Source organism: Priapulus caudatus, unplaced genomic scaffold (genome assembly GCF_000485595.1).
Source record: "Priapulus caudatus unplaced genomic scaffold, Priapulus_caudatus-5.0.1 Scaffold935, whole genome shotgun sequence".
Lineage (NCBI taxonomy): Eukaryota > Metazoa > Priapulida > Priapulimorpha > Priapulimorphida > Priapulidae > Priapulus > Priapulus caudatus.
This window is the reverse complement of record NW_014577996.1, coordinates 51,093-62,045: the sequence shown is the minus strand read 5'-3', so window position 1 is coordinate 62,045 and position 10,953 is coordinate 51,093. Positions and strand designations below refer to the sequence as shown.

General features: G+C 45.2%; 2 protein-coding genes across 4 annotated transcripts in view; one reads left to right on the top strand and one right to left on the bottom strand.

Moving 5' to 3' along the window:
• Positions 1 to 2,195, bottom strand: part of LOC106814519 — an 8,325-nt gene extending 6,130 nt beyond the window's left edge. The window contains exons 1-3 of the mRNA XM_014818833.1: positions 2,009 to 2,195; positions 1,120 to 1,294; positions 772 to 882 (exon numbers count right to left, since the gene is read on the bottom strand). Coding sequence (XP_014674319.1) covers positions 772 to 882; positions 1,120 to 1,294; positions 2,009 to 2,112 — 390 coding nt within the window. The 5' untranslated portion in view covers positions 2,113 to 2,195. The remainder of the gene's footprint in view (positions 1 to 771; positions 883 to 1,119; positions 1,295 to 2,008) is intronic.
• A 248-nt stretch (positions 2,196 to 2,443) lies between these two features.
• Positions 2,444 to 9,413, top strand: LOC106814521 (zinc finger protein 665-like). 3 transcript variants are annotated; one of them, XM_014818837.1, is made up of 6 exons: positions 2,444 to 2,539; positions 4,993 to 5,175; positions 5,383 to 5,472; positions 5,988 to 6,157; positions 6,586 to 6,880; positions 7,044 to 9,413. In XM_014818837.1, exons 1-6 carry the CDS (start codon positions 2,521 to 2,523, stop codon positions 8,489 to 8,491), a joined length of 2,205 nt encoding a protein of 734 aa, XP_014674323.1. In that variant the 5' UTR covers positions 2,444 to 2,520; the 3' UTR covers positions 8,492 to 9,413. The 3 variants fall into 3 exon arrangements, with proteins under 3 accessions (XP_014674323.1, XP_014674322.1, XP_014674321.1); XM_014818836.1 differs by having other exon boundaries at positions 6,565 to 6,880; XM_014818835.1 differs by having other exon boundaries at positions 6,562 to 6,880.
• The last annotated feature ends 1,540 nt before the right edge of the window (positions 9,414 to 10,953 follow it).

Genomic DNA, 10,953 nt, shown 5'->3' with positions numbered 1-10,953 from the left:
TATGGAGGACATGTGATGGAAAGTACAAGGGGAAGTTGTGGAGTAAATGTGTGGAGGAATGAATAGATTGAATGCCTTGGTAGGAGGAAACGTGTGAAGGGTTTCATTTATAACTGTAAATGTTACAATAAGCAAAAGCAAACAAAAGTTGTGATTAGAACCAACGATGGCCCATACTCTGCAGAATTCTTGTGAGATATTGCCTCAGATAAATTGCCAAAATATTGACATCTGTGAAGGGGAGGGGCCTCAATGGAATACAGATCAATAGCACTACCCCCACCTTGTAACCTTGTAAATATTAGTCTTCAAAGTCCAAGGGACTATATAGAAAATGGAAAGAGACAAATTTGATCAAATAGACAGATCAACACTGCAGATCACAGTAGAAACTAGACAGAGTGCACTCACGGAGAGTGCATACCTCCGCCAGCGACATACGCCATACGCCATACGACTGACGAACACACGAATAACCCACGATATACGCCAGCGTACTGGCATGTACACGCTGGCTTGTTGGCTTGCTGCTCGCTCACATGTACACGCTCGCTGGCTCGCTGCGCTAGCTGGCTGACGTGCTAATATCGATCGCACAAACACCTGAACACACTAACACACAAGAGTGATCACATAAACTCCTCCAACTCTGTTGGGCGGAGGTAAAAACCTCAAATTTGCAAATTAAGTGGAACGAATAAAACGCCATGAGGGTTTGACATCATAATCATGTTAACGTGTAGCAATGCACATGCGGCGTGCGATCAGTACCTTTAGAGTGCATTTCCTCAATGGGGTTTCACTGTGTATCTGTAAGCAATACACAACTTCTTTACTACCTGGACTGACGAGACTGCCACGCACCGTTTCCACGTATTCTGTCTGAAATAAAACAATTATTAAGATGGTAAAACATTGAAATCAGCAATAGGAAAATGATGAAGCGGTAATGATTAACAGCATAAAACCTTCACAGAACAAAAGATGACAATTAAAATATATAAAATGTAATAAGGAATCAATGTAAATTAGGAATCAACACATCTGAAAACTGCAAGTGGCTACCAAAATCGATCGTTTCACGAGTACGAGCGTAACTTGCTGCTACAGCGCCCTCACCACATCATTGTACACCTCCACGTTACGAGCGTCACTGATAATGACAATGTCAGAGATGGCGTGACAACCCTGCTTGGTGTCCTGGCAGGTGAGGGTCAGTTCACATGGCTTCTCATCCCCGTCAACCATGAACACTCCATCTTCATTCACGGTCTCCTCTTCAATCGTATTCGCCCTGCGTCAAGAGGAAAATATTGCATTAAGTCATTTCCAGCAAAAATCATAAAGCATATATATGCAAACCTGTGTAAAACTGAAACAAGTTTTTCTCATTCATATACACACATTGATATATTTATATACCAAAGAATGTATGCGAGAGTTACTCAGTTATATAGATTATAATACACTCCAACACAGTACACCACATGCACTTGGAACAGGAATAAAATAGTTGGAACAGGCTGGTATGAAAATATGGTCATAAATTTCCAACTTACATGCATACATTACATTACCAACTGCTCCGTTAACCACTGCAAATCATCTGCACGTGCATAGATTCATAGCACAGAGTAGCCACAAGTTCCCTTCTCGCTTAACACTACGTTGGCGAGAGGCGTACTACGTCCTACGACGTGTAACAGTCGGATAGCCTGGTCGGTTTAAGCACAGAGTATAGTTTTAATAACATACCGTATCATCACTCAATGTTATTAATCTAATCAAATCCTAATCAGGATAGTGTTTCGAAATTTACGACCATATTTTCATTACTGACTCTGTTCTGTGTCTGGTTCTGCAAAGTGTCTGTCTGTGCAGTACACGCCTTATGCCAAGTATATTATAACTAACGAGTAACGTAACGCCAACGGTAACAAGTTACCCGGGTATCTCTTGAAACCAGACTCAAGTCAAGAGTTACCAATGCAATAGGCAATACAAGTACCATTGCTCTGCATCGAAGCCATAACTGACAACACTGGTGATTTCTCCAACTTCACATGAGCGAAGACTACAAGCCCACGTTGCATTAAATGTACAGTATTGCATGTTGTTGTGTCCATATTACTTTTTAAGGAGTCAATTAAAAATGTCTTTCATATTAATTTAACACACAATCATGTTGTCAGTCATGTTGCGCACCCTGGTGTGAACTTTGCGCACCATTATCTAATTGTTTTTTAGAGCAAGGTTTGTACAAAATTCTACAAACATTTCTACTTAGATTTTTCCCCAAAGTAGAAAGCTCATATATATATAGGCCTACATGAGCTTTCTACTTCTATTTGGGGGAAAATCTAGGTAGAAATGTTTGTAGAAATTTCTATACGCAATGCCGATGGTAGATGGCAGCACTAATAGCAACTAAACAAAACAACTACGAAGACGTAAAAAACTAAAAAGCGCAAAAGCGCAGTGTAAACAGCGAAATAACGTTCAAATTGAACCTAACTCTAAATGAACACAATTACGAGTGGTATGTAAAGTTCTAAAATATCATTATTTAATGGCATTTTATATATTACGTCCTACAGACGTACTGCCACTGGCGTAAGCCTGCATTCAAGTAACACTAACACTAACACAGTAACAGTAACAGTTGAACTTGAACTAGGACCCGAACCACCCTCCCCTTGGCGATTATATAATATTATTAATAAGTAGGGTATATATAATATAATACATCACATGGGCTCACATGGATACAACAATGTTGATTACACCGTAGATCGTAAACGTCATCACTATGGCCATTACCATAATGCCAACCTAATTTATTCCTAACGCTAACAGTAACACACACTGTACAGTACCGGATACCAACCTGTACGTAGCCTGTAGGCTGTAAGGCTGTATCAACTATAGTTATTAGCAGTGAAAAAAAATTAATTTATTTCTATTACGGTGTGGCTCTTTTATATGACAACCCCAAAAATTTCAAGGGAGTACTTTTTCTTCTATCCCAGGGCTCTTTTTCCACTTTCCAGAGGCGACTTTTTCCAGCTGTTTCTCAAATGATACACACCAAGCACACGTAGCTCAATACACAACTCGCCAGGCGGCGAGCGCAGCACACACCACACACACGATCACACGCACGCACGCACGCAAACGCACGCAACGCAGACATGCACTGCAACACACCCCACACAACACCAACACACACAAGACAACACACAGCACAACAACAGTCATATATTCAAGACAGTATACATTCAATCAGACTGACAAGACTAACATGATAATCACACATTAACAAGTCACAACCACAAATGAATAGTGAATAACATCACAGAGTTCAGCTAACACAACAAGAAAATAATTACGGGCTATCCCAAATAGTGGAATGTCCGCACTAGTAACGAGCTAGGAGGAATCGATTTGATTTCATTACGGCGAAGTCATCTTGCGGACTGGGGCGTCAAGGCCCGCCGTAAGGGCCCTGGAAAGCTCAAGCGGGTGTTGAAGAAAGCGGGCCGCGAGGCACGTATGGTGAAATGGCTGTGGCACATACGACGCTGCGTACAGTGCTGACTGGCAGGAGGCAGGCATCTGATTGAATTTATGAGGGGGGGGGCACGATTGTTTCAGCGTGGTACAATAATCACTACTACACAATGTAGAGGAGTTGGCCAATTGACTGGGACTAATGGAGAGAAGCCGACAGCAAAACTCTTTATGATGGGAATTGAAACAAAACAAAGCTCAATATCGGGAATGAACACAACGCAGGATGATGCCGCCATGAGAAAAATTAACTTAGTGATTTCATTAGGATTTTCATGGAATTACAGTTCTATAAATTCTACGGGTCGATTTTGGTACCTCACGGGTCTAACGTAAAAGGCACGCACTGGCAGGCACAAACCCGCACACACGCCCCGACACGCATATGACAGGCACGCATCAGCGCGAAGGCACGCACGCAGGCACAAACGCAAGCACAGCCCGCAGGACCACACCGGACACAAACAAGGCACGCGCGAAAACGAGCCCGCACGCACGCACGCCGCAGACACGCACCAGCGGCGGCACAACGCAAGCAAAGGCCATAGCAGGCTCACCAGCAGCATCGCACCACCGCGAGCAGGAGACACGCAAAGCCGCTCACAGGCACACAAGATATAATACGCGCGGGCAGGCGGCAGCGCGCTTGACTTGAATGCAATAACAACACTGCATGCTTAATGATAAACACTGACAGCATCACACCGTACCGTTCTTACCGCACGCCGAATAGGAACCGGACTTGCCGCTTAACGCGGCAGAGGGCGAGCCGAGATCGGCAAGGCGCGGGACCGACATGGACAATCGAATATAAATCACAAGAGGGCGGACTTATTTGTTTTTAGGAGGATACAGCCCCGATATCTACTTATATCGGGGGGCTCTTTAATTGGAAACATTTCAGGCCCCGGAGCGAAATCGCCCAGCCGCCACCCCGCTGTATTTTTTTCCCCTGGTTATTAGTATCACTGTATGCACAGTGATCAGTGTCGCTAGAAGAGGGGATCCGTTGATCAGCATATATGTACCGAGATATAGTACTGAAGGTAGTCAGAGGGAAGATTATGGTCGCATACGCTACTCCAACTAACGACTGGACCCTTAACACCCATAACCAATACCATATATCAAAATCAAGTTCACCTCGGGTAACATATTATACGCCATTATACGACAACGACCCTTTGTGCGTCAGTGTCAGTACGTGGTTCACTGGTTGGCCAAGAAGGCAAGATAATAAAAAATAATAAAAATAATGTGATTCAAAGTAATAGGCATAGCCATAGGTATAGTCGGTATCTATGCTAATCGGATAGTATAAGTATATTATCATGTAATTTAGTTAGTAGCCATTACATAAGTATGTCTATTTAGTATTTGCAAAAAAAAGGGTGATCATGTGATTTGTTATTTGTTTCGTAGCATTAGAGCAAGATGATCAACAAATAGCTCAACACAGCACAGCACCCATCATGTTGGAAACGAATTCTTACCTGACCAGTGCGCCACCTGTTGGCACAGAAGGCTTTCAATCTTCCAACAATTCGACACTCATCGTCTCAACAAGTCTCAATGTGCCGCAGGCAACAGCGTTCTCTTTTCTAGGTGTGTTGATCACGACGTGAATATTTGACGTTTGCTATTTGAAAGTCTAATTGTGTTGTAATCACTGTAAAAATGTAATAACGTTATATAAAAGGCAGTTAATCTGAGGTTTTCTCTGTATGGAAGTTGTAACACTAACGTTCTGTAGGCAATTCGCATTCTAACCTGTTCTCTCTCTATATATACCTGTTTACAACGATACATCAGGAGTTGGAACGCACCAGCCACACAATATGATCCCACCTGAGCAAGCAGAATTGCCATTTATATCTGCACAGCAAGGAATTGGTCTGCAAGGTATGGGTATTATTGTAGATGGTAATACATAACAGAAGATAAGAACAGGATGAAATGCTCGTTTTTGTTGTATATGTCACACTTGTTATGAAAAGCACAGCAATGTGTTGATTGCAAGTGTAGACGAAATAAAAAATGGCAGCAACCATTGCTCCTCGTTGTGTCTTCATGCTTAAGTTTGGGGTTTGTGATTTTGTGATGTATAATAATATTAAATAATAATAAATCTTGGTCTGGGTTTGGATCGTTGTTGGGGTCTGGATTGGGTTCAGGGTCTTGATTGGGATCGGGGTCTGGATTGGGATCGGGGTCTGTATCTGTGTCTGGATTGGGATCGGGGTCTGGATCTGTGTCTGGATTGGGATCGGGGTCTGGATCTGTGTCTGGATTGGGATCGGGGTCTGGATTGGGGTTGGGGTCTGGTACTGGGTCAGGGTCTGGTTCAGGGCCAGGGTCTGGTTCAGAGATCGTCATACAAGACCTGCCACTGCACTGACCTTGTCATTTCCCTAAAGGTCAACAAATCGGAAGTGCGCCGCAGCAGGTGATGGCTTCGCTGCCCGCTGTGTCGGCCACACCGATCTACTACACCTCCATGCAGGTGCAGATGATGGTACCACCGGACCAGGTAGCCATGCAGCGACCCCCCGTCCCACCCATGCATCAGCTAGATCTCTACAGTCAGGTATCTATGTCACGAAACGTTCATTCGGCGATTTTTTAGCGAAGAATTTTTGAAAGGGAACTAAGAATTTTATTTGAGAGCGATGAAGAATGGTTATGAATGAATGATTTATTAGAATGGTGATGAACAGAACGAGTGATTAATGAAGAATTATTATATCAAAATTTGAAGAATTTTAGCAAAGAAAACAAATATTTTAAATTTTGTGTGAGTTTGGAGTAAACGCTGGTTGATTTTATTGCTTGCTTTTAAATATTATTACTTTAAAAACTACCTTGCGTATGTAGAGATGACAGTAATGCATGAGTTTACAAGTGATTCACCACCAGTTGGATTTTTATTATGATTTTTGTTGAATGTTAAGACTTATGTTGTTATTGTTGGTTGCTCTGATTAACATACAGCAGCAGCAGCAACAACAACAGCAGCAGCAGCAACAACAACAACAACAACAGCAGCTGCAGCCGCAGCAACAACAACAACAGCAGCTGCAGCCACAGCAACAGCAGCAGCAGCCACAGCAACAGCAGCAGCAGCAGCAGCCACAGCAAGTGCCTTTAGCTGTGATGGGTCAGGTTCCACAAGCTATGACACACACGTTGCCCCAGATACACCCTGCAAGCCTACATGTGTGTTCACCCGTAGGAGCAAGTATACTGCCAGCAGTTCAAGACCACCAACAAAATGACGACTCCATATGGGCCGTCATATTAACTGATTTAGGTATAATTACAACCATAATAATAATAATAATGATAATAAATAGGAATATTTTTGATAATATATATCTAAAACGTCTAATAAATGTTAAGTTCAGTAATTGAATCGATAATTGATAATTGCATATGTTTATGCTTGACCGCTGTTTGATCTTCAATTCACACAGGTAACTCTATAACCCAACAACAACAACAACAACAGCAACAACAACAACAACAACAGCAACAGCAACAACAGCAACAGCAACAGCAACAACAGCTGCAGGTCCTTCCAGAGCAGCAGCAGCAGCAGCAGCAGCAGCAGCAGCAGCAGCAGCAGACGTGTGAGCGTAGCAACGACGCCGTCCCACCGATCGCCGCCGGCAACGAGCAGCCTTCCCAGAAGAACCTCATTGTCGAGAGGAAGAACCTGATCGAACGGCGGACGAAGGACGCGAGAGAGTTCGAGTGCAACATCTGCCACAAGCTGTTCGCGAACCTCTCGAACGCCGTGAGGCACGTCCGGGTGCACAACGGCGCCCGACCGTTCGCGTGCGACGCGTGCGACGCAAAGTTCTCGCAGTCGGGACACCTGAAGCGGCACAAGCTCGGCCACGGAGGCGTGAAGCCTCACGAGTGCAGCGTGTGCGGGCGCTGCTACCGCGTGCGCGAGACCCTGCAGCACCACATGCTGTCCCACAGCGACGAAACTCCGTTCTCATGCGACGTCTGCGGACGCAAGTTCAAGGACGGGCGCGCAAAACGCGCGCACGCGCGGATACACTCCGACGGAAAGAAATACGCGTGCGCGCACTGCAGCAGCAAGTACTTCAGGAAGAGTCACCTCGCCCGACACAAGAAGGTCGCGCACCCGCACCTGAAGGTGTGCGATAAGTGCGAGAACGAGTTCGAGGGGCAGGTGGCGTTCCTGTGCCACCGGCGCACGTGCGGCAAGCGCATCAAGGTTCCCGCCAACGGCAAGGTGTACATGTGCAACGTCTGCCAGGCGATGTTCTCCAACGTGTCGAACCTGAAGCGACACTACCGCACGCACACGGGAGAGAAGCCGTTCGCGTGCGCGACTTGCCGGGCGACCTTCGTCCAGTCGAACCAGCTGAAGCGGCACGCGCTCAGCCACACGCGGGAGAAGCGCTACGACTGCGCGCGCTGCGGAGCGCGATTCGCGTCGCGCGACTCGCTGCACCGACACGAGCGCCGGCACACGGGCGCGCGACCTTACCGCTGCGACCTCTGCGATAAGAGCTTCCCCGACCTGAAGAATCTCAAGGGTCACATGGTCGTGCACTCGGACGAGCGGCCGTACGGCTGCCCGTTCTGTCCGACGACGTTCAAGCGCGCGCCGCATATGAAGCGACACGTGAGGAGTCTACACGCGGGCGGCGGCGACGACGACGACGACGCGCGCGGGAAGGGCGTCGCCGCCGCCGCCGCCGCCGGGAGGGGGAAGACGAAAAACAGGTCGAAGAGGAGGAAGAGGAGCGATGTGGAGCTATCGGCCGGTCCCTCCCTCGCGACTGACGGCGCTGGCGGGGACGATGTTAATCCGTCGTCGACGTTAGACGATGCAGCGGGGGATGTTGAGAGTGCTGACAGAGAGAAGAGAGTGATAACTTGATTCCGCGACAGAAGTAATATATTATCGTTTTTATGTGTGCGTCGATTTTTGTCTCGTCGCGCGTGTATGAATCTCACGTGGTAATGTAGTGTGTACAACGAGATGTTTTCGCGATGTTACATGTATCCAGTCTCATTTGCTTACATTTTTTGGTGTTACGTTGAGATTTGACGGCATTCACAGTAAACACGGTAAATCTAAGTAAATAGGGGGTTTTTCCCGGCTGCTGTCCTGGGTTTTACTTAGTAATTGCAGTCGGCTTGACGCACGCTAAATTACTTTTCGATTGTTCGCAGCCTTGAACGCAGGAAATTGCTTTTTCGTTGAATGCCTGCTTTCTGATTGAAACTCGCTGAAATATTGGATTGGGCTAGATCTTGTAATGGCATCAAAAGCTAGATTGACATGTACTACTTCAGCAAATAGTCGGTGACACCAGTGGTGGGTGTCTAAATTAGCACTAGCCTGGTGCTGCCTGTGTTTGCATCGTCCTATAATTCACTCTATGCTAGCCGGCTGGCTACATGTGGCAGCATGAAGATATATACATCAAAGTCTAATAATACATTATCTAATTAATAAATAATGTATTATTAGCTCTCACATACATGCAGATATCTATACTTTATAGTAAGCTAGATTGCCATGTACTACTTCAGCAAATATTCGGTGACACCAGTGGCGGGTGTCTAAATTAGCACTAGCCTGGTGCTGCCTGTGTTTGCATAATGTATAGTACAGGTGTGTGCATGGTGGTAGCTCTACGACATGCAGCCTGTATGGGAGAAGGGATTACTGATAATGATGATGTAATTGAAAATGAATGTAGGATATGTTGCAATGGAATGTAGGATATGTTGTGATTGAATATAGGATATGTTGCAATGGAATGTAGGATATGTTGCAATGGAATGTAGGATATGTGTGCAATTGACGTAGGATATGTTGCAATTGGAATGTAGGATATGGGTGCAGGAGGTGATGTATATGTCGTTGCCGATGGAGATGTAGGAGTACGCTTGCTGTTGAATGTTAGGTATCCTACGGTTCGGCAATTGGAATGGAAGGATAGCACAACCTACGAGTTTATTCGATTTTATACGATTTCTATTCTTTTGCCACCAACTACGACGCAGGTTGTGTAGTCAAACGACGAATTTCATGGTGATAAAAGAAAAAAAATTTGTGTTGGTCAATTATTTGTCATTTTTTGTCAATTTATTGGCAAATTTGACTCCTAGATGCAGGAAATTGTATCTCAGAATCAAAAAAAATTTCCGGGGGCAAGCGGACACCCTAGCAACTCGGGTCACTACGTGACCGCTCGAATATAATTGATGGCCGAAACTACAGAATTGCTTCAAATAGTTGTGTTGGATATCTGCATGTGATGGAACAAATAAGAACAACTGTCGCGAAGTATACTTTGTGTATAAAATAAACACTACGTATAGGGACCATGCACATTATATGTACGATTCGTCAAGTATGATCTAGCAGCGCACAGTAATATTTAATATCACGACCTAGATTATATATTAAAACAGTGCATTTCACTCCGGTACTATACAATGACGGCAGTTTGTAAGTTAATGCGTCATGAATCATCAGTCATTATGGCTAGCGAGACAGTGATCATGTAATGTGGAGTGTTGTGCGTGCGTTAAATCGGGGGTCAGTTTTCAATCGAATCTACAAAAGTGTTTGAATTCCTAAAAACTTAAATATGTAAAGATCCTATATAAAAACGGTGTGTGCGCGCAACGCACGCAGTACCAGCAAATATGCACAAACACACAGAAAGACGCACGCCACGCCGCTACCAGGGGCGTAGCTAGGATATTTTTCAGCGGGGGGGCGGGGCACTGGGGGCCTTAGCATGTTTCGTTGGGGGCACAATATATAACTTTTCTTTGTTATATATTTCTAACGGCCATTGTTTTAATTCAATTTTTTTTATCAAGCATGAATTTTCAGTGGGGGGCACCTGGGGGGGGCACAGAAAATTTGTGGGGGGCTCGTGCTCCCCCAGGCCCCCACGTAGCTACGCCCTTGGCACGTACACACACCAACATACAAACAGACAGACAGACAAACGCACTCACGCACGCGTGTGCATGCCCGTGCGTGCCTACACGAGTGCGGCCGCGCGGGCATATATGTCACGTGTGATGTGTTAATGTGTGTATATCTATGAACACATACGTGAATGTGTGAACTTGTGAACGACGAGGTTACTGTTGTTATTGAATCTTGAGATAAACTTCTAAAATACAACGTTTAATTGCTGAGCAGACGTAGGCGAATATGGTGGCCGCGTGCGTTTATTTTTTGCTGTGGGTATATCGTATATGCCCGGCAGCCGGGCACGGTCTTCGATTTCCTAAATGACCGGCAGTTCCTAACGCTAACCCTAACCCTAACCCTAACCCTTGTTTACTTGAGATAACGCTGAAAATTAA

Excerpts from the sequence above, each read along its gene's own strand:
- LOC106814521 (XM_014818835.1), top strand. Across the intron at positions 6,158-6,561 it reads AGCTAGATCTCTACAGTCAG|CAGCAGCAGCAACAACAACA; the intron begins GTATCTATGTCA and ends ATTAACATACAG. Across the intron at positions 6,881-7,043 it reads CGTCATATTAACTGATTTAG|GTAACTCTATAACCCAACAA; the intron begins GTATAATTACAA and ends CAATTCACACAG.